The sequence below is a fragment of the Narcine bancroftii genome, chromosome 4 (assembly GCF_036971445.1).
Source record: "Narcine bancroftii isolate sNarBan1 chromosome 4, sNarBan1.hap1, whole genome shotgun sequence".
Taxonomy (NCBI): domain Eukaryota; kingdom Metazoa; phylum Chordata; class Chondrichthyes; order Torpediniformes; family Narcinidae; genus Narcine; species Narcine bancroftii.
Window position 1 is genome coordinate 318,613,596 of NC_091472.1, and position 24,070 is coordinate 318,637,665.

The 24,070-nt window shown below is 44.2% G+C and overlaps 1 protein-coding gene across 9 annotated transcripts in view; it reads right to left on the reverse strand.

Moving 5' to 3' along the window:
• smarcal1 (SWI/SNF related, matrix associated, actin dependent regulator of chromatin, subfamily a-like 1) overlaps positions 1-24,070 on the reverse strand; it is a 104,044-nt gene that overhangs the window by 38,174 nt on the left and 41,800 nt on the right. For all 9 annotated transcript variants that reach the window (XR_011356882.1, XM_069936088.1, XM_069936093.1 and 6 more), the window contains 4 exons: positions 16,018-16,201; positions 14,402-14,552; positions 13,961-14,122; positions 1,941-2,006 (listed from right to left, as the gene is read on the reverse strand). Coding sequence is in view for 8 of the 9 variants with exons in the window: in XM_069936088.1 (XP_069792189.1) it covers positions 1,941-2,006; positions 13,961-14,122; positions 14,402-14,552; positions 16,018-16,201 (563 nt within the window). In the remaining variant the exon portion in view is untranslated. The remainder of the gene's footprint in view (positions 1-1,940; positions 2,007-13,960; positions 14,123-14,401; positions 14,553-16,017; positions 16,202-24,070) is intronic.

The following is a 24,070-nucleotide window of genomic DNA, read 5'->3' on the forward strand; positions in this document are numbered from 1 at the left end:
CACTCCTCTATCTGCTCTAACACTGTGGTTCTCCCAACCGCCCCCCCCCCACCGCAAAATCTAGTTTAAACCCATCAGAGTAGCACAAGTAAACCTCCCCGCAAGGATATTATTCCCTTCCAGATCAGATGCAAACCATCTCGTTGGAACAGGTCCCTCCTTCCCTGGGAGAGAGCCCAATGATCCAGAAACCTGAAGCCCTCCTTCCTGCACCAGGTCTTCAGCCACGTGTTAAGCTGCATTATCCTATTTCTAACCTCATCTGCATCTGGCTGCTCATCTTCCCTCTGAGAACGCCGTGAATTCAATCTGAGATATCTCAGACCCTGGCCCCAGGGAGGCAACAGACCATCCAGGATACTCGATCTCCTCTACAGAACCTCCTATCTGTCCCCCTAACTATGGAATCCCCTATCACTTTAGCCCACCTCTTCTCCTCCCTTCCATTCTTAGCCACAGGACTAGACTCTGTGCCAGAGACCTGATCTCCGTGGCTTATGCCTGGCAGGTCATCCCCCTCAAAGTTATTCAGGGGAACGCCCACAGGGGTGCCCTGCACTGCCTGCTTGTTACCTCTCCGCCTGCCTCCTAGTGTCCCTGTAACTCCTGTCAATCACATCCTCTGCCTTCTGAATGATCCGGAGTTCATCCAATTCCAGCTCCAATTCCTTAAATCAGTTTGTCAGGGATTCTGCTGGCTTCCTTGACAACACACATCCTGCAAGAGGAGCTTTCCCCTGCCTTGGCTGCCATATTCACACTCTTCTCTAACTCACTCTAACTCTCTCCCTCCAACTCTCTCTCCCTCTATCTATCGCCACTGCTCCTTTTGGATTAATACCACCCTCTGCCCTAACATGCTAGTAATGTGGCTCCTGGGGGAGGCAAAAAAACCAAAAGACCTTGGTTAGACCGCACTTGGTACATTGTGTTTAGTTCTGGTCATCTCATTACAGGAAAGATGGGTACAGAGAGAGTGCAGAGAGGAGATTTACAAGAATGCTGCCTGGTTTGGAAAGCATACCTTACGAGGAGAAATTGACAGAACTGGGTCTTTTCTCCTTGGAGCGACAGAGGATGAGGGGTGATAGAGGTGTACAAGATGATAAGAGGCATTGTGTGGACAGCCACAAGGTTTACCCCCCCAGTGCTAAAACTGTTAACACCGGGGGAAAAGTTTTAATGTGCTTGGGAGTAAGAATGGGGGGGGGGGGGGGGAATGTTCTTCACACAGAGAATAGTGGGTGAATGGAATACGCTGCTGGCAACGGTGGTGCAGGCAGGTCCAATAGGTTCTTTTAAGAGACGATTATTGAGGTACATGGAACAGAGCAAAATTGAGGATAATACGGTAGTGAAATCTAGGTAGAGGTGGTTATTAAGTCGGCACAACACTCTGGGCCGAAGGGCCTGCACTGTGCTGGACATTTCCATGTTCTATGATTATGATGGGAATGGAGAGAGATCTATCAGGTGCAAGCAGCAGATTTTTAGTTTAATTTGGATATAGTGTAAGGCACTGCAACAACGTGCAGAAAGCAAAGCAAAACATAACATGGAAAATATTATCAATTTTATTGTTAATTTTATTCGTTTTTTTTGTTTGAAATAAATTGCTTTCTGCCTTTGGAGATGGAGGTTGAGCCAGGAATCTAGTAATGAAGTCTTCCAAGTGCTGTTTCAGCTGCTTACTGTAGGTGACATGGAATCCAAGGCTCGTACAGAAGCAGCCAATCCTGTTCTTTTAAAAAACCCACCACAATATAATACGTAGAGCATTTATTTTTAATTTTGCTTTTGAAAATTGCTGTTAATGATCACAATTAACTACGAAAAACAAAAGGGCAAAAGGATGGTTGAGCCATAGGAAGGTGGTGGCTGTAGAAGAGCGGGTGCATGAGAGAAAAAGGCAGCAAGGGAGGGAAAGGTTGGGATCATACCTGAAGCAGAGGAAGAGCAGCTTTGCATCGAGCAGTCTTCATGTTCTTCAGAAAATGAGATTCATCCTGCAATACAAAGAAGAGCACAATGTAAAGTTCAAATAGAACAAAAGAACCATAGAACATGACAGCACAGAAACAGGCCCCTTAGGCCCTTCTTGTCTGGGCCGAACCATTTTTATTTTGCTAAGTCCCACTGACCTGCACAAAGTCCATATTGCTTTATACCTCTCCCATCCATGTACCTGTCCAAATGTTTTTTAAATGTTAACATTGAGCCCATATTCACTACAGTTTGTTCCACACCCCCATCACTCACTGGTGAAGAAGTTTCCCTTCATGTTCCCCCTAAACCATTTCCCTTTCACTCTTAACCCATGTCCTCTGGTTTATATCTCACCGACCCTCAGTGGAAAAAGCCTGTCTACATTTACTCTGTCTCATCCCCTCATCATTTTAAATACATCCACAGCCTTTCCTTCATCAACTTTCTTGGTAACGTCCTCGAAAAACTCTTTAAGATTGGTTAAACACAACTTACCACACACAATGCCAAATAACAGATACTTTCTGCAAAGCAGACTGGAGGTCAAAAGGGAGTTATGCCAGAGTTTAATCCAGAACGAATGATCCCAACTCTCAAGTTTTCAACAAACATTTGGAATAGTGCCCCTTTACTAGGAGAAGATTTTCAGTACATTCTATGTGCAAAAATAAAATTCGAAATTTGCAAAAGTTGAAAATCTGAGAAATAATGCTCAGGAATAGGAGTCAGTACCACAGCATACAAAATGGGTTCTTTGGCCACCATGGACAACATCTTCCCAGAAATTGGCCTGTTTCCTTTCTCACTCACCTCGATATTCTTCAATGCTTTGAGAGTCTCATATTATCACCTCAGACAAAGCATCGAGGATCCAACCACCATGTGGTTATTCCTCAGATTCCCTTCACAAGATTCCTACTCCATGGAGTCAGAGTCTTACCATACAGAACAGGCCCTTTGGCACAACTCATCCATATGGCCATACTAGTTCCATCTGCCTTCATTTGGCTCACATCCCTTTAAACCGTTTCAATCCATGGACCAGTCTAAATATCTGTCTAAGTTGTCCCTATTTCTTCCACTTCCTCTGACAGCTCATTCCATATTCCCATCACTCTCTGAGTGAAAACACCAAAATGCTGCAGAAACTCAACTGGACTTTCAGCGTCCATAAGAGACAAAGATATACAGGTAGTCCCCAACTTAAGACTGTAATGGGAACCGAAGAGTCAGTCATATCTCGGAATGGAGATAAGTTGGAATTGTACCTCCGCGCATGGAGTACTGAAGACTTTAAGCAAACTTTTCAATTAAATCTTTTTTTCATTGTACATTTGATGATAACAACTTAAAGCTTCCTGAATTTGTTGATCGACCTTCGTGAATCTTTCCACATTCTAGCCCATGCTTACCTTGTTAGTCAGCAGTCCAGGTTCCCAGGGCTGGGCATGACCATCTTGATTTCTGTGAGTCTGCACGATCCTTCGGTGGGTTCACGTATTGGAGTTTGGTTGGCGCATGCACAAGAATTAAGTTCCCTGATATTGAAAATGCATCATTAACTCTCGCGCATGCACCAACCAAACTCCAATACGCAAACCCACTGTGCATGTGCCTACCAAAGACTCGTACATTTGCACAAGACTCAAAATGGCGATGCCCAACCCCAGGTCCCTGGTATGTAACTAACAAGGTAAGTACACACATTTTGGCTCTTACATGCCCTATATCCCTGTTATAGTTTGAAATACAACATAAATTTTCTATTTTTTTTAATATATATTTTTAAATTTGGTTGTATGTGCAGATGGTCATAAGTCGTAAATCAGGGACTACCTGTACTGCCAATGTTCAGGCCTGAGCCCTTCTGTCTAAAATCCATGATGTCTCCCATAAACGTTCCTCCCTTAACTTTGAAGAGACACCCTTTACTACTCTTGCCCTGGGAAAAATGTGCTGGCTATCCACCCTATCTATGCCTTTCATAATTTTGTATATCTCTATCAAGTCTCCTCTCATTCTTCTAAGCTCCAAAGAGAAAAGTCCCATCTCTGCTCACCTTCATAAGACACATTTCCCAATCCAGGCAGCCTCCTGGTAAATCTCCTCTGCACCCTCTCCATACCTTCCACATCCTTCCTAGAATGAGGTGACCAGAACTGAACACAATACTCTGTGATCTTATCAGAGATTTGTAGAGCTGTAACATGACCTCTCGATGCCTGTACTCAATCCCCCTATTAATGAATCCCAGTATCCCATAGACTTTCTTAACTGTGCAACAACCTTGAGGGATGTATGGATTTGGACCCCAAGTTCCTTTGTTCATCCACACCCTCAAGTAACCGACCATTAACCCTGTACCCAGCCTTCTGGATTGTCTTTCCAAAATGCATCACCACATACTTATCTGGATTGAATTTTATCTGCCACTTTTCTGCCCAACTCTGCATCCTGTCTAATATCCTCTTTTAACCTTCGACAACCTTCAGCTCCATCCACAACTCCTCCAACCTTCAAATCATCCACAAACTTACTAACCCATCCTTCCACCTCTTCATCCAGGTCATTTATAAAAATCACAATGAACAGGGGTCCTAGAACAGATCCTTGCGGCCCCTCCACTAGTCACCAACCTCCAGACAGAATACTTTCCTTCCACTACTACTCTCTGCTTTCTATCTGCAAGCCAAATTCTTATCCACACAACCAAGGATCCATGGTTCCTGTGCCTTATGACTTTCTGAATGAGACTCTCATGAGGGACCTTGTCAAATGCCTTACTAAATCCATGTAGACCACTTCTACCACCCTACCTTCATCAATTATCTCTCAAAAAACTCAATTAGGCTTGTGAGGCACAAAGCCATGCTGTCTATCCCTGAGAAGGTACATCTCTAAATGCTGGTAAATCCTGTCCTTAAGAATCCTCTCCTATAGTTTGCCCACTACTGATTTTAAACTCATCGGTCTAGAATTCCCAGGATTCTCCCTATTACCTTTTTTGAACAACGGGACTACATTTGCCATTCTCCAATCCTCTGGCACCTCCCCTGTGACCAAGAAGGATGCAAAGATCATTACCAATGCTCCAGCAATCCTCCCTTCCCATAACAATTTTGGCTATATCTCATCCACTTCCAGGGACTTATCAATCCTAATGTTTTTAAGAAGATCCAGCACTTATTTTGAATATTTTATTTTTATGTAAGTGCAAATAAACAATACAAAACATTTATATAAACATACAATAACATAAGAAAAATAGCCTAGTGTAGGAAGTTGCTCCAGCAGACAGTGGAAGATGATACACACTCGGTGAGGTTATAGTCAAGACTGGTTTATTGCACTCTCTGACCCTGCTTATATAGGCCCAGTTTCCCACCACTGTGTCCAGTTTTCTCACTGTTGTCGACGAAAGTGACATCAGCGGCATTCAGGTTGCTGAATGGTCGATATTCCCGCCGCATGGGCAGTTGGCCGAGGAGAAAGGCCATTAGCCTGTGAGGGTCTTGTGCGATTGTAGCGTTCAACCACCTTTTTGTGTGTTGGGCCGCCTCCTGTGTAGTGGGTCGCTACACTAGTACCGTCGGGATTCATGACCTTCCTTAAAGTTCAAGTACTCCGGTTGTAAAATAAACCATAAAGGGTAAAAGATAAATAATAAAAATGAAAACACACATCTTCTGTGCCGCAACCCCATTTCACTCTCTCCATGCGGAACAGTTTGTTTCTTATCTCATTACTCGGGGTTGGGGTTGGACTTTAATGAACATATCGTACTTCTTTCACAAGTTATAAGTAATCTTCTCCCGGGGAATGCAACTCGGTATTTCCATATTCCAAAGTTGAGAGTCAGCCTTCAACACAACTGCTATACACCTTTTGGCTATCGACAAAGCGACCTTTACAAATTGAATTTGGTGTTTGTATAATCTAAATCGCACTTAACCAATGTCTCCGAGAAGGAATAGCTCTGGATCCTGTGGCAAATCCACTTCTGTAATTTTTTAAAGAATGTCCCCTAGGTCTGTCCAGAAGGATCTTACCTTCGTACATAGCCAGGTGGAGTAGACAAAGGTTCCTACCCCTACACCGCATCTAAAGGACATTTCCAAAATTTTTGACTTATTTATGTAATTTTTGCAGTGTGAGGTATAACTGATGTAGGAAATAGTACTGTACCAGCATGTATCTGGTATTGAAAATTCCCATCATGCTATTCAGACATAAGTCTTCCAACCAATGTACATTCATTCTTGTACCCAAGTCCGACTTCCATCTTTCCCTAAACCGGTGTAATCCCAGCTTTGGGCTCTCACTTTGGAACAAGAAATACATCCTAGAAATAAACTTAAACATATTCCCCAGTCAAATTAGAATCTCCATGGCACTACACTCTTGTCGTCGTTGGTTCTAATTTTTCTCTTAAAAAAGATCTTAATTGCAGGAAGCAGAAGAATGTTCTGTTGGATAATCCAAATTTAATCCTCAGTTGTTCAAGTAACATTAACTGCCCCTGATCATAACAATCCTCAATAAACTTGATCCCTTCTGGCACCAGGTGTCCAGGATCTTGTTGCCCAGTATCATGGATATTAAATTGTTCTGGGTTAAGGGCATATTGGGAGACAACCCCACCTTCAATCCAATACATTGGTGTATTTTTTGCCATGTCTGGCATACATGTTTTAATATGGGGGGGGTTATCCTTTATTTGGAAATTAATTTGGAGTTCCACTTGATTCGAGACTCTCCTGCAGTCCTTTCCCCTATCACATGTCGTCCAATTTGTGCCCAGGAAGGGGACCCCCTTCCCTCAAACAGTGAGATGATAAACTTCTCCTGGGACACTCAATAATATTTCTTGAAATCTGGCAGATTCAGACCCTAATTTATATCCCCATGTTAATTTTTCCATGAAGACTCTCACCATCTTCCCACTCCTCAAAAAGTTTCTGACACATCCATTGATCATTTTGAAGGGGCAACAAAATGGGCAACTTTTGAAAAAGATATTGCAGTCTTGGCATCACCTTCATTTTGATACAATTTACTCTGCCCAGTAATGTTATGGGCAGAGGTCTCCATCTAACCAAGACCTCCTCAATCTTCCGGACCAAAAGCGAGAATATTTAACTTATATACATTTGTCTACTCTTATTCCCTTCCTGTGGCCACTTAAATTGGCTTCCCTGTTGGTAGGGTCTATAATTACCATTTAGTCATAATCTCACTTTTGTCCAAATTTACTTTAAATCCTGAGACTTTCCCGTAATTCTTCAGTGTAGTAGGTCTTCAGTTTGGCCAACGAATCCCCATGGTCTGTCAAATGTACGAACACATTGTCAGGAAATGGATTGATTTTGTGTTCCACCTGGCCCACCTTCAACCCCTTTATGTCTGGATCCTGCCGAGTGGTTTCCGGCGACTCAACGGCCAATATAAACAAAGTTGGTGACAAAGGGCAGCCTTGCCTACTAGATCTACTTAGTGGGAACACTGTATACATCTGCCCATTTTTAATAATTCTGGCCTAAGGCGTGTGATACAATGTTCTCACCCAATTTATAAATGTTTGTCCCAGTCCAAATTTCTCAAGTACCTGAAACAGGAAGTCGCATTCCAAACTGTCGAAGGCTTTCTCCACATCCAGAGGTATAGCCAAGTCTGGGTCCACCCCTGACTGCTAGATGTATTAAGCAATCTAGCTACATTATCTGCAGTTTGCCTTTTTGGAATGAATCCAGCCTGATCCAGATTCGTCAATTTCAGTAAATGTTTCGCTAATCTATTGGCCAACCTTTTAGCTATAATTTTACAATCTGCGTTCAATAGTGATATAAGCCTGTAGGAGAAGGGCTTCAATTGTTCCTTTTTTGGGGGGAATTATTGCAATGATTACTGTCAAAAAAGACTGCAGGATGATATGAATTTCCACTGCCCGATCCACCACCTTCACAAGAAGAGACATTAAAAGATCCTTAAATACTCTATAAAATTTGACAGGGAACCCATCCACTCCTGGGATTTACCTGCTTGCAAAATAAAGTGTGTTCAATCTCTTCTTTCAAAAAGGGGCATCCAGCACCCCCCCCCCACCTCTTTCTGATCCAAATTTAGCAATTCCAAAGCAAGCAAGAAATCTTGTATTTTAGCAGGGTCCCCCCGATTCTGAATTATACAGTTCTTTGTAGAACTTACTAAATGTACAATTTATTTCTTTTGGTTTATACAAAATCTTGCCATTAATTGTCCTCGAGACCTTTAGGACAAGACTTTATGAGTCTTTTCCCCCAGTTGCCTTGATCTTAGAATCAACTTTTCCGTTTTGTATGTTTGCAATGTATGCTTTTGAGCTTTTTATTCACTAAATCCTTCTACTTGTCTTCAAAACCCGATTTTTGATATTCTTTTTCCATTTGATCTATGGCCTGTTCCAAATTATTAATTTCCTTCATATACCTCTTTTTTAAATTCCTGTAGAATATCTAATTATTTGTCCTCTTAAATAAGCCTTCAAAGTTTCTCTCTGCACAGGCGTCCGTGTGTAAAACAAAACTTAAACAAACTTATAAAACCAGAACCAGTAATTTAAAAAAAATGGATAAAAAGCCCCAAAATAATCCTTTCTTCAAAGCAAACTAAAAAGACCAAGACCAATAAACCTGAAATGACAAAAAGTACGCATAACCCCCCCCCCCCACCTCCCTCCCACTCCCCCTCCGTCTCGCCCATCCCTTCTGGCACCCGCATCCCCATAACTGCTGCAATTATCCTCTTCTTTGTCAAGCATGCCTGACACCCTCATCCACCTCCTGTTCTGTCCCTTCTCTCCCTGTCCATTCTCCCCTTATCCTCTTTTAAATCAACTTTAACAATGACACATAAAAAGTATAACCATAAAAACATACAACCATATAACATGATGGTATGAGACGGGAGTTGAGTAAGATTGATTGGGTGGTGTTTATGGGGGAGTTGACTGTGGATAGACAATGGAAAGCATTCACAGATCTAATGGAGAAATTGCAAAAATCGTTTATACCGGTTTGGCATAAAAATAAACCAAAAAAGGTGACTCAACCGTGGATAACAAGGGAAATTAGAGACAGCATTGGGTCCAAAGAGAGAGCATATCAATTGGCCTAAAAAAGTACCACAACCGAAGACTGGGAGCAGTTCAAGATGCACCAAAGGAGGACAAAGGGATTCATCAAGAGAGCAAAATTAAATTACGAAAGTAAGCTTGCGGCAAATATAAAAACCGACTGCAAAAGCTTTTATAAATATGTCAAGAGGAAAAGATTGGTGAAATCCAGAGTAGGTCCTTTGCAGTCGGAATCAGGGGAATATATAATGGGGAATAAGGAAATGGCAGACCAATTAAATTCTTACTTTAGTTCTGTTTTCACAAGAGAGGATACAAATAACCTCCCAAGGATGTTGGGAAACATAGAGACTAATGCAAGGGAGGAACTGAAAGAAATCAGTATCTCTAAGGACATGGTCTTGGGGAAATTGATGGGATTGAAGGCAGATAAATCCCAAGGGCCTGATAATCTACACCCTAGGGTACTCAAGGAAGGGGGGTAGAGAAAAGGCGGGGAATTATCGGCCAGTGAGCCTTACATCAGTAGTGGACAAAATGATGGAATCCATTATTAAGGATGTAATAGCGGAGCATATGACTAGCAGAGAAGGGATCGGACGGAGTAACATGGATTTACAAAAGGTAAATCGTGCTTGACAAATCTATTGGAATTCTTTGAGATGGTGACAGGTAAAATAGATGGGGGAGAGCCAGTGGATGTGGTGTACCTGGACATCCAAAAGGCCTTTGATAAGGTCCCGCATAAACGACTGGCTTCCAAAATCAAGGCTCATGGGATTGGGGGCAAAGTATTGATGTGGATTGAGAACTGGCTGGCAGATAGAACACAGAGAGTTGGGATAAATGGCTCGTTTTCTGAGTGGCAGGCGGTGACCAGTGGGGTACCACAGGGATCTGTACTGGGACCCCAGCTGTTCACAATTTACATTAATGATCTGGATGAGGAGATTGGATGTCATATCTCCAAATTTGCAGATGACACTAAGCTAGGAGGGGTTGTGTGCACGGAAGAGGGGGTCAGGAAGCTCCAGTGTGATTTGGATAAATTGAGGGACTGGGCAGATACATGGCAAATGCACTACAATGTGGATAAATGTGAGGTTATCCACTTTGGTAATACAAACCGGAGGGCAGATTACTATTTGAATGGCAATAGATTAAGAGATGGGGAAGTGCAGAGAGACCTAGGGGTACTTGTACACCAGTCTCTGAAGGCGAGCATGCAGGTACAGCAGGCGGTTAAAAAGGCAAATGGTATGTTGGCCTTCATATCAAGAGGGTTTGAGTATAGGAACAAGGATACCTTACTGCAGCTGTTCAGGGCCTTGGTGAGACCCCACCTGGAGTATTGTGTGCAGTTTTGGTCACCTTATCTAAGGAAGGATGTTCTTGCAATGGAGGGAGTGCAGAGGCGATTCACCAGGCTGATACCTGGAATGGCAGGAATGACTTATGAGGAAAGATTGCTCAAATTGGGATTGTACTCGCTGGAGTTTAAGAAGATTGAGAGGGGATCTCATAGAGACCTATAAAATTCTAGCAGGACTGGACAGAATGGATTCAGATGGGATGTTTCCAAGGATGGGAAAATCCAGTACCCGGGGCCATGGTTTGAGGATAATGGGCAAACCATTTAGGACCGAGATGAGGAGGAATTTCTATACCCAGAGGGTGGTGAATCTGTGGAATTCATTGCCACAGAGGGCAGTAGAGGCAGGTTCATTAAATATATTTAAGAGAGAATTAGATCTATTTCTTTAGTATAAGGGTATTAAAGGTTACGGAGAGAAGGCAGGGACGGGGTACTGAACTTTAAGATCAGCCATGATCTCGTTGAATGGCGGAGCAGGCTCGAAGGGTCGAATGACCTACTCCTGCTCCTATCTTCTATGTATCTATGTAACATGTAGCAATATAACTTATATACAAGCCCATAATCTATTATAATCATCCCCAATCAGAGGATATCCCCTTTTTCACATAATCCATTGCCTCCTTGGCATTTTTGAAACAATTCTTTTCATCCCCTACTGGCCTTTTTATTTTCAAGGTCGTAGGATGAAGGAGGGCATATTGTTAGGAGCCCAAAGGACTCCAAAACCCAGCATCCATAGAAATTCACCAAGACAAATAGTTACTTAAACAAAAGTTGGTTTTTATTTTCTTTAAACATAAAAACAGGTTCAAACTTTAACTTATTACTATTAACTTAACCCGTGTATGTAACGTGCACATGTTCAAGAAAGTTCTTTGTTTCACAGTCCAATCTCACTTCTCACTCCTCCAAGTTCCCCGGTATCAGGCAGTTCTTAGACTGAGCACAGAATTTAACATTTAATCTTTACAAGGTTCTGGTGCTTAAAGTTAAATGGTTACCACTCAGGAAGGTTCTAGTTGGTTTCAGAGAGATTTCTTGCTGTTGGACACACACAAACTGATTTCCTCTGATCACCCACTTCAGGGTCTTGCTGAAGAAATTTGCCCCATTCATGGATTTTCCAAATGATAACCTCTTCTTCCAGGTCATTACAGAGTTCCTCTTGTTTCCAATATTTCAGGAGAAACATCTAGCCAGCCACTTCCTCTTGTAAGGACCACAAAGGTTTTCAACAGGCTGAAATCAGAACTCACAATCCATCTTCAAAATGAGGGTTTTTCAACAAGCTGACAGCTTGCCATTTTGCAGCCTTCACTGCTTCTGTAGAACTGACTTCTATCTCTCTCTCTCCTGTTTGTTCTTTTCTCTCTCTGCTTGTAAAAACCAAAACCTCTCCCCACGCTCCAAACCCAATCCTTGAAAGATCTTATCAGCACTTGAGCCTGGACTTTTCCATTTGCACCTGCTTTTGAAATTCTTTCCAAAGAAGTTCCATTGTCGTTTGCAAAGCCAACTGGTGCCTGAATGTCTGGCCTCAGCAAAGCTCTTGCATTTTAAATGAGATGTCTTTTGTGAGGTTTTACTGTGTTTGTGAAATGACCTTCACTAAACCCCCCACAATCTATCTCTTTTAAACATCTAACAATATTCTATCCCGTTTTGTTTCAAAACATTTTTTAACTGCATCAAATTCTTTCCTTTGGCTAACAAGTGCTGCACTAATATAAGGGAAAAGGTGTACCCTATACCCCCCTTCCACATTATTGGACCACCCCTCTCCTACGCTCTCTCTGCCACCGCACGTAAAATTGGCTCCCTGCCCTAGTAGCGAAGGAGCTTGACCAGGACTGAGTGGGATTTTGGACCTGGAGCCAGGCAGGGGGGGTGGGGTTGGGGCAGCTGAAGACCAATGGGCCCTGTCAATTTCCAAATTACCAATTTTGTTCCCTCCCTGCACCTCTGGTATCCACTTTTTAAAGAAACCTCATCCTCCGGCCTCTTCTCTATCTGTTGATCATGGCCCTCCAGACCCAACATCTTTACCCTCTCCGCCATCGCTCGCCACTCCCCTACCAGGTAAGCTTTCTCTTGCTCCTGGGGGCCCCTCCTCCACCTTCACTGTCCCATTACAGTAACCCCACACTCCTACCACACTGCCATCCACTCCCATGCCCATGTGAGGGGGTCGCCGTGGCCATCCTCCTCGCTGCCCCGGGTCGCTGTTATCACTCACAGGTCTCTCGACGATTGCTTGATAACCCTCTCCGGGCTTCTCAGATCCTCCTGCCCTCCCCCAGGTGTGTTTCTGTCCCTCCGTGCAAGTCCAATCCCCCCCCCCCCCCATGACATCACCCCAGCCATTGGCTGCGTGGGTCCAACGTCTTCTCTCGTCGCTACCTTAGCTATAGCTCTCCTCCGGTTTTCTCCCAGGTCAGTCCTTCCTGGTGTGTCTTCGCTCAGCCCTCCAGGCGAGCTTTCCTCCCGGTGGGGGTTCCGCTGCCTGGATGTCGATGCTGCTGCCGTCCTCTGCCTCTGAACAGGCCGAAGTCAATCTCTTCTTGCCCATGCGGTGAGTCCTTTCCACTTTCTTCTTTCTCTAACCTCTCTACCATTGATAATTTTACTTTCTTTCCCATTATTTTGATTTTGTTTTACTTTTTAGTTTGTTTTCCAGATCATAATAATTTTCCAGGGGATCTACTTTTCTTTGTTCGTTATATCTATTTATACGAGGAGCTCTGGAATTACACTACCACCTCACTGCCGCACTTCCTCTTTCTTAATCTCAAGATGGTCCAGCACACAAATTTGTTCTATTCTGACTTCGCCTTGACCAAGGTCCTCTCTCTGGTGAATACTGAAGCAGAGTACAATGTTCATTTAAGACTTCCCCACCTCCAAGCACACGTTGCCTCCTTTATCCTTAAATGGACCTATGTTCACTCTTGTCATCCTTCTGTTCTTCATTTATGCATAAAATGGCTTCGGGTTTTCCATAATCTTACTTGCTAAGGCCTTCTCGTGTCCCCTTCTATTTCTCCTGACCTTACTTAAGAAGGACTTTGTCAGAAAGGTCTTTTTACTTGAAGTCCTTTCTTTAAGGGCATTTTTTTCCACAATCACTCCTCTGTCTGCACTGCCACTCTGGTTCCCACCCTCTCCCCCCCCCCAACCCCCCCACCATTATCATTTATTAAATTAGAACAGCCAGTGTACTTCAAAATAATTCTCAGTGGATATTGTGGGTCAGACAGTGTGCCAATGTTGCACATTAAGCCTCGGGAGGGAGGGTGTGTGTGTGTGTGTGTGTGTGTGTGTGTGTGTGTGTGTGTGTGTGTGTGTGTGTGTGTGTGTGTGTGTGTGTGTGTGTGTGTGTGTGTGTGTGGGTGTGAGTGAGAGAGAGCTAGCCGTCCAGGTGGACGCTGTACCTCACACCAATATGTTCAGTCTGGGGTGAAAAAAAGGCAATTAAATCCACCTACCACAATAATGACCTGAAACTGTCTCTCCATCAGCTGCTTGCTGAGTTTGGCAAGCAGGTCATGGCTGATGATGTTGACAGTGGAGGACGCGAGTTGATCTTTCCCTGTCTTCACCACATTTATGGTCTCAGCATTCACAGAGGGCAGCCAATGGCTGAAAGCCTGTGAAAAGACAGTAATGCTCATAAGAATAACTAGTCCATAAACTGCACCTGGTATTTTTAGCCTTTAATATGCATCACAAACTGACATATGCTCAGGAATTCCCTGCAAATCCCAATTCACTTGATATTAATAGGCTCAATCTGGGTCGATAAGAGACATGGAGACATTGATGTTCTTTCTTTCTTGCATTAAGATATCTCATTGTGAGCCTGAGACTCATTTTATAGAAAATATGCAGAATACTGAAATATCCTATTGACTGAAGAAGGCACATACCTGTGCCCAGGTGAATTGGACTGAAGATGGAGCCACCACAAGCACAGGCCATTCCTTATGATATACTGCAGCAATACAAATAGCCTGAAGAGTTTTCCCAAGCCCCATGTCATCAGCGAGTAGCAAACGACCTTCTTGCGAAATGGCAAAACTGACAAAACACAAAGCATCAATATACAATTTGCTAAGAATGAATGCAGAGTATATGAAAAGGTGATCATGTATGCATGAGACCATTCAGCCCATCCACCCACCAACAGCTACCAGTGATACTGCCCCAGTGACAGGGGTCAAGCTTTTGATTGCTGAGTCATGGTGAGAAGTTGACAAGGAGTCAGAGTTTTACAGCATAGAAACAGGCCCCATTTATACTCATCCTATGGACCAGAACTCAGTCCGTTGCACTTTGTGTGTTTGTTATTAAAGTAAGTGCCCCTCTTGAGGCATGACATTCCAGATTACTAACACCCTCTGAGGACACGAGTCACAATCAAAGAATCACCAGTAATGGCTTCTCTTCCTACCTCTTCACTTCACAATCACAACCCACATGGATTTTTCTTACATCCATACGCCTGTCTTTTCAATGTCTATTGTACCATCCACCACCATCACCCCCAGCAATATATTCCTAGCACCCATCACTTTATGTGAAAAACCTTACCCTGACTTCTCCCCTAAATGTTCCTCCACTCACTTTGAACAGATGTCTTCAGATACTTGTTGTTTGGCGCTGGCTGTCCATAATCCTCATAATCATACAGACCTCTATTAAGTCAACACTCATCCTTCTTCGCTCCAAAGAGAAAAGTCCCAGCTCCATCAACATTGCTTCACAAGGTATGTTCTCCAATCCAGGCAACATCCTGGTTAATCTCCTCTGCCCCCTCTCTAACGTTTCTACATCTTTCTTGTCATGAGGCAACTAGAACTGAATGTAATACAACCAGAGTTTTATGGAACTGCAACATTACCTCACGGCTCTTGAACTCGATTCCTGACTAATAAAGACTAGAGTACTATACACCTTCCTAATCTCCCCATCAACCTGTGCGGCAACCTTGAGGATCTATGGACCTGGACTCTTGGATTGTTCTGTACCTCCACACTGTTAAGAATCCTGCCATTAATCATGTTCACTACTTTCAAGTTTGGCCTTCCAAAGTGCCTGCTTCACACTTATCCAGATTGAAAGCCATCTGCCACTCTCTACCCAACTCTACATCCTGTCTATATCCTGTTGTAACCTGACAGCCAATTCTACGCTATCCACAACATATCTACCCTTCATACAACTGCAAACTTATTACCTCACCTCTTCACTTCTTCATCCAAATCATTTTTAGAAATCACGAAAAACAGAGGGTCCCAGAGCAGATTCTTGCAGAATACCACTTATCACTGACCTCCAGACGGAATACCTTCCATCTACTACTACCCTCTGCTTTCTGCAGGCAAGCCAATTCAATCACCTTGCCAACACTCTTCTTCCCTTCATGCTGCCTCAAGTATCCACTGAGGATTTACTTTACGGATCCATCCCGCTCCCAAAACCAAATCCTGACCACTGCTTCCCATGTTGATTGAATTTACATGAACCAAGTGCTGAGACTTACTTCACTCCATCTCTCTGGAAAGGCATTAGGCTCTGAACCAATTTAGAGTCAACATCAGACAGATCAGCCTCTATGATCGCCAAAGGTTCTGGATGAGTCTTTTCAAACTGAGGCAAGAATACCTCCAGCACCCCACGGGGCAATGGCTCCACCTGCACAGTAGAGATTTTCAACAGCTTCTCAACTGAAAAACAAAGAAAAATGTAAGGAAAATGTTCAACTTTTTAAAACAAAACAACACTTTTCATCATCTCAAGATTTCAAAGGGCAAAGTCCCATTTGATGGGTTCGCAACTGTTGTAAACGTACAGCAGTTTTATACACAGGATTTCACACAAAGACCTGATAACATGGAGTATACTGCGGTGTCCCATTAATCATAGCACATCCCCTTGGATAAGGTCTGAATCTGAGGGCCTCAGTACTTAGAAAATACAACATCAGGCCCTTCAGCTCACGATGTTGTGCCAACCTAGATAAATCTACTTCATAACAATCTAATTTTCCCTACCTCATACCTAAAACCCACTATTTTTCTCACATCCATGTACCTATCCAAGAGTCTTTCGAATGTTCTTATTGTACCAGCCTCCACAACCACCTCTGGCAATGCATTTCAGGCACCCATCACTCCTCTGTGTAAAATAAAACATATCTTTGACATCTCCCCTAAATGTTCTTCCACTCACTTCAAATGGATGTGCTCAGATATTTGCTATTAATGCTCCAGGAAAAAGGTGCTGGATGCCTATTCTATCTTCTTCTTCTTTCTTTCTTTGGCTGGCTTGGCGAACAAAGATTTATGGAGGGGTATGTCCACGTCAGCTGCAGGCTCATTGGTGACTGACAAGTCCGATGCGGGACAGGCAGGCACGGTTGCAGCGGTTGCAAGGGAAAATTGGTGGGTTGGGGTTGGGTGTTGGGTTTTTCCTCCTTTGTCTTTTGTCAGTGAGGTGAACTCTGCGGTCTTCTTCAAAGGAGGTTGCTGCCCGCCGAACTGTGAGGCGCCAAGATGCACGGTTGGAGGCGAGATCAGCCCACTGGCGGTGGTCAATGGGGCAGGCACCAAGAGATTTCTTTAAGCAGTCCTTGTACCTTTTCTTTGGTGCACCTCTGTCTATCTAGACCCCTCATCATCATGCAATCCTCTATTAGGTCACCTCTCATCCTCGTCACTCCAAGGGAGAAAAACTCTAGCTCTGTCAAACTTACTTCACAAGACACGTTCTCCAATCCAGACAACATCCTGTTAAATCTCTTCTGATTAGAGATAGTCAGAATGACTTTGGGTGTGGAAAATCAAATCTTACAAATTTGATTGACTTTTTTGAAGAGATGCCCAAGAGGATTGATGAAGACAGGGCAGTAGAGGTCATGTTTAGCATGGGCTTTGATAAGAGTCTGTAGGGTAGGGTAGTCTAGAAGGTTTGGGTATTACACGGTGAGCTAACAAAGTAGCTTAGGGCTATGCAGGGGACCAGTTCATCGGGGACGGAGCTTTCTTTGGTGTCATCCTGTCCTTCTCTTCAAACCGTGCACAAACGTTCAGACTGTCTGGAAGGAAGGCATCACTGTATTTAATTCACATGTCCTTCTCTTCAAACCATGCACAGAAGTTCAGACTGTCTGGAAGGAAGGCATCACTGTATTTAATTCACAAGGTTGACATCATCCCTAACAGTCTTGATCCCTTGCCATACTTGCCTCGTGTCACACAGCAGTCTGTGGATCTTCTGAGCATACCCCAGCTTTGGCTTTCAGTTTGCCTTTCGGGAGAATTCAGCCCTGGCTGATCTTAGTGTCATCTTACACCCTGTTCTGAAGGCAGCATCACGAATTCTGAGAAGGGCCCGACCTCAGCAACCAACCATGGTTTCTGGTTAGCATTTGTTCTCAGTGACATCCTCAATGCTGATGTACCCAGTCACTGCAGTTGTGTGTACTCCATGTTTACATACATTGTAGGTGGCCACCTCCTTGAAATAGCTCCAGTCCATATTCTCAAAGCAGTTTTGCAACACGACTATGCCCCCCCCCCCAACCCCCAACCACATTCTGAGCTCCCTGTGAACTGACTTAGTTTGTTTTGCCAGCAGTATGCCGGTGTTAGCAAGAAGATATGTGATCCGAGTAACCAAGGTAGGGGAAAGGGACATTGGTGTTCACCAGAGCCGGGGGAAAGGGACATTGATGTACACCAGAGCCGGGGGAAAGGGACATTGGTGTACACCAGAGCCAGAATGTTCTATCCTCCGGTGGCAAAGATCACATGCCTCTGAAACCGTGGTAAGACCGTTTTCAGGCTGGTGTGATTGAAGTATCCAACAACAATCATGGCACCATCAGGATGGGAGGTCTGGGCTTGACAGATAGCACCATCAAGATCCTTCATGTCTTTACCCTCATTAGCCGAAGGGTAATGCACCAATCAGCATGACCGAGAATTCCCAGGGCAGGTAGAAGGGTCTGCGAGAATTCCCAGGGCAGGTAGAAGGGTCTGCGAGAATTCCCAGTGCAGGTAGAAGGGTCTGCGAGAATTCCCAGGGCAGGTAGAAGGGTCTGCGAGAATTCCCAGGGCAGGTAGAAGGGTCTGCGAGAATTCCCAGGGCAGGTAGAAGGGTCTGCGAGAATTCCCAGGGCAGGTAGAAGGGTCTGCGAGAATTCCCAGGGCAGGTAGAAGGGTCTGCGAGAATTCCCAGGGCAGGTAGAAGGGTCTGCGAGAATTCCCAGGGCAGGTAGAAGGGTCTGCGAGAGTTCCCAGGGCAGGTAGAAGGGTCTGCGAGAGTTTCCAGGGCAGGTAGAAGGGTCTGCGAGAGTTCCCAGGGCAGGTAGGAGGGTCTGCGAGAGTTCCCAGGGCAGGTAGGAGGGTCTGCGAGAATTCCTAGGGCAGGTAGGAGGATCTGCGAGAATTCCCAGGGCAGGTAGAAGGGTCTGCGAGAATTCCCAGGGCAGGTAGAAGGGTCTGCGAGAATTCCCAGGGCAGGTAGAAGGGTCTGCGAGAATTCCCAGGGCAGGTAGAAGGGTCTGCGAGAATTCCCAGGGCAGGTAGAAGGGTCTGCGAGAATTCCCAGGGCAGGTAGAAGGGTCTGCGAGAATTCCCAGGGCAGGTAGAAGGGTCTGCGAGAATTCCCAGGGCAGGTAGAAGGGTCTGCAAGAGTTCCCAGGGCAGGTAGAAGGGTCTGTGAGAGTTCCCAGGGCAGGTAGAAGGGTCTGCGAGAATTCCCAGGGCAGGTAGAAGGGTCTGCAAGAGTTCCCAGGGCAGGTAGAAGGGTCTGCGAGAGTTCCCAGGGCAGGTAGAAGGGTCTGTGAGAGTTCCCAGGGCAGGTAGAAGGGTCTGCGAGAATTCCCAGGGCAGGTAGAAGGGTCTGCAAGAGTTCCCAGGGCAGGTAGAAGGGTCTGCGAGAGTTCCCAGGGCAGGTAGAAGGGTCTGCAAGAGTTCCCAGGGCAGGTAGGAGGGTCTGCGAGAATTCCCAGGGCAGGTAGAAGGGTCTGCAAGAGTTCCCAGGGCAGGTAGAAGGGTCTGCAAGAGTTCCCAGGGCAGGTAGGAGGGTCTGCGAGAATTCCCAGGGCAGGTAGAAGGGTCTGCGAGAATTCCCAGGGCAGGTAGAAGGGTCTGCGAGAATTCCCAGGGCAGGTAGAAGGGTCTTCGAGAATTCCCAGGGCAGGTAGAAGGGTCTGCGAGAATTCCCAGGGCAGGTAGAAGGGTCTGCGAGAATTCCCAGGGCAGGTAGAAGGGTCTGCAAGAGTTCCCAGGGCAGGTAGAAGGGTCTGCAAGAGTTCCCATTGCTCATTGACCTCCAGCCTCATCCCATTACTGCACTTTTTTGGACTTCAGCTTGTCATGTGATTGCATTTGTTCCTTTAATAGCCAGGATCCATTGTTCTAAAATGGAAAGACCCTAAACCATCTACTATGTTTCAATTGTTTTCCCAAACTACAGCATATTTAGAGAAAATTAGAACTGGTACTGTTGACCCTTCTGTTAAATTTGAAGAAACATGGAGGCCATTTATTCAACATTTTCAATGATGCAAGTTGATCCTTTCTGAATCCTTTTCAACTTTTTTTTTGAGAGCGTAGAGGAGCAGAATTAACCACAAAATAATTGTTTAACTGTTGAAACATTAGTAGCCCAGCTTTTGTTTTCATTTTTTGTTTCTTAGTTTAGAAATTGGGCCAGTAAATGGCTGATGGAATTTAATGCAGGTAAGTGCGAGGTGTTGCACTTTGGAAGAGCGAATCAGGGTAGGATGTGCACAGTAATTGGTCGACCGTAAGGAGTGCAGAGGAGCCGAGAGAATATAGATACATTGTTCCCTGAAGGTGGCATCTCATGTGGACAGGGTTGTGCAGAGAGCTTTGGGCACCTTAGGCTTTATAAATCAAAGTGTTGAGTACAGGAGTTGGGATGTTATGTTATACAAGTCATGTGTGCAGTTCTGGCCACACAGCAGCAGGAAAAATTGAAAGAGTGCAGAAGAGATTTACTAAGATGTTGCCTGGTCTTCAGGAGCTGAGTTACCGGGAAAGATTAAACAGGTTAGGACTCTGCTCCTTGGAACAAAGAAGGATGAGGGGAGACTTGATCGAGATTTATAAGATATATGAGGGGTACAGACAGAGTAGATGTGAGTAGGATGTTGCCACTTAGAGTGGGGTCATAGCTTCAGGCTGAAAGGAAACAGGTACAAGGGGAACATTAGGGGAAAGATTTTCACTCAGAGATTGGTAGGAGTGATGCCATCTGATGTAGTGAATGCAGATTCAATTGAGTTTTAAAAATAAATTGGATAAATCTATGGATCGGAGAGGTCTGGAGGGTGATGGAATGAGAGCAGGTGGTCAAATGGCTTGTTTTTCTATGCTGTAACATTCTACGGTTCTAGAATTTGATTCCTTTTCGTGTTTGACCTTTAAGAGACTGGGAGGCTCCATGTTTGTACATGTTAACCATTGTTAATGCAATTCTGATCTCTTTGTATCTTGTTTATTAATCTGAAACTTCATAGATAAATCTCCCAGATCAGATGGAATGCATCCTCGGGTTCTGAAAGAAGTAGAGGTAGAGACTATGGAGGCATTGGCAATTATCTCTCAGTAATCAATAGATTCTGGCATGATCCTGGAAGACTGGAAAATCGCAAATATCACCCCACTATTCAAGAATAGAAATTATTGTCTGGTGAGCCTGATGTCAGTGGTTGGGAAGATGTTGGAGCCGAAGGTCAAGAATGAGATTACAGAATACTTGGGAGCACACCTATTTGAACTCTTTGAAGAAGATACCAGCCGGCTGGATAAAGGAAATGTTCTTTATTTGGATTTTTTGACAAGGTGCCACATATGAGGCTACTAAATAAGATAAAGGTCCTTAGTATAACAGGAAACATACTAGCATGGGTAGAACATTGGCTGATTGGCAGGAAGCAGAGAGTAGGAATACTGGGATCATATTCTGGTTGGTTACCGATTGCTGGTGGCGTTCCACGGGGGTTGGTGTTGGGGTCACTTCTTTTTATGTTGTATATTAATGATTTGGACAGTGGCTGAGTTTGCAGATGACATGACAGTAGATGGAGGAGCAGGTAGTGTTAAGAAAACAGAGGAACTTCAGAAGGACTTAGATTAGGAGAATGGGCAGAAAAGTTGAAAACTGAAATGCAATGTCAGAAAGAGAACAGTCAATAATTTTGGTTAAAAAAAATGGCAAGACTCTTTATTAAATGGTTAGAAAATTTAAAATACCCAGATGCAAAGGGACCAGGGAGTCCTTGTGCAGGAGCCTGAAAGCAAACTTGCATGTTGAGTCAGTGAAGAAGGCAAATGCGATGCTGGTGTTCATTTCAAGAGGAATAGAATAGAAGAGCAGGGATGTGATGTTGAGGCTTAATAAGGCCCTGGTGAGACCACACTTGGAACAAGGTGAGCAGTTTTGAGCTCCTCAATCAAGAAAGGATGTGGTGACTTTGGAGAAGGTTCAGAGGAGGTTCACTGGGATGATTCTGGGAATACAAGAAGCATTTGACAGCTCTTAAACATAGAAGATAGGAGCAGGAGTAGGTCATTCGACCCTTCGAGCCTGCTCCGCCATTCAACGAGATCATGGCTGATCTTAAAGTTCAGTACCCCGTCCCCGCCTTCTCTCCGTAACCTTTAATGCCCTTATACTAAAGAAATAGATCTAATTCCCTCTTAAATATATTTAATGAACCTGCCTCTACTGCCCTCTGTGGCAATAAATTCCACAGATTCACCACCCTCTGGGTATAGAAATTCCTCCTCATCTCGGTCCTAAATGGTTTGCCCATTATCCTCAAACCATGGCCCCGGGTTCTGGATTTTCCCATCCTTGGAAACATCCCATCTGAATCCATTCTGTCCAGTCCTGCTAGAATTTTATAGGTCTCTATGAGATCCCCTCTCAATCTTCTTAAACTCCAGCGAGTACAATCCCAATTTGAGCAATCTTTCCTCATAAGTCATTCCTGCCATTCCAGGTATCAGCCTGGTGAATCGCCTCTGCACTCCCTCCATTGCAAGAACATCCTTCCTTAGATAAGGTGACCAAAACTGCACACAATACTCCAGGTGGGGTCTCACCAAGGCCCTGAACAGCTGCAGTAAGGTATCCTTGTTCCTATACTCAAACCCTCTTGATATGAAGGCCAACATACCATTTGCCTTTTTAACCGCCTGCTGTACCTGCATGCTCACCTTCAGAGACTGGTGTACAAGTACCCCTAGGTCTCTCTGCACTTCCCCATCTCTTAATCTATTGCCATTCAAATAGTAATCTGCCCTCCGGTTTGTATTACCAAAGTGGATAACCTCACATTTATCCACATTGTAGTGCATTTGCCATGTATCTGCCCAGTCCCTCAATTTATCCAAATCACACTGGAGCTTCCTGACCCCCTCTTCCGTGCACACAACCCCTCCTAGCTTAGTGTCATCTGCAAATTTGGAGATATGACATCCAATCTCCTCATCCAGATCATTAATGTAAATTGTGAACAGCTGGGGTCCCAGTACAGATCCCTGTGGTACCCCACTGGTCACCGCCTGCCACTCAGAAAACGAGCCATTTATCCCAACTCTCTGTGTTCTATCTGCCAGCCAGTTCTCAATCCACATCAATACTTTGCCCCCAATCCCATGAGCCTTGATTTTGGAAGCCAGTCGTTTATGCGGGACCTTATCAAAGGCCTTTTGGAAGTCCAGGTACACCACATCCACTGGCTCTCCCCCATCTATTTTACCTGTCACCATCTCAAAGAATTCCAATAGATTTGTCAAGCACGATTTACCTTTTGTAAATCCATGTTGACTCTGTCCGATCCCTTCTCTGCTAGTCATATGCTCCGCTATTACATCCTTAATAATGGATTCCATCATTTTGTCCACTACTGATGTAAGGTTCACTGGCCGATAATTCCCCACCTTTTCTCTACCCCCACTTCCTTGACTACCCTAGGGTGTAGATTATCAGGCCCTTGGGATTTATCTGCCTTCAATCCCATCAATTTCCCCAAGACCATGTCCTTAGAGATACTGATTTCTTGCAGTTCCTCCCTTGCATTAGTCTCTATGTTTCCCAACATCTTTGGGAGGTTATTTGTATCCTCTCTTGTAAAAACAGAACTAAAGTAAGAATTTAATTGGTCTGCCATTTCCTTATTCCCCATTATATATTTCCCTGATTCCGACTGCAAAGGACCTACTCTGGATTTCACCAATCTTTTCCTCTTGACATATTTATAAAAGCTTTTGCAGTCGGTTTTTATATTTGCCGCAAGCTTACTTTCGTAATTTATTTTTGCTCTCTTGATGAATCCCTTTGTCCTCCTTTGGTGCATCTTGAACTGCTCCCAGTCTTCGGTTGTGGTACTTTTTTAGGCCAATTGATATGCTCTCTCTTTGGACCCAATGCTGTCTCTAATTTCCCTTGTTATCCACGGTTGAGTCACCTTTTTTGGTTTATTTTTATGCCAAACCGGTATAAACGATTTTTGCAATTTCTCCATTAGATCTGTGAATGCTTTCCATTGTCTA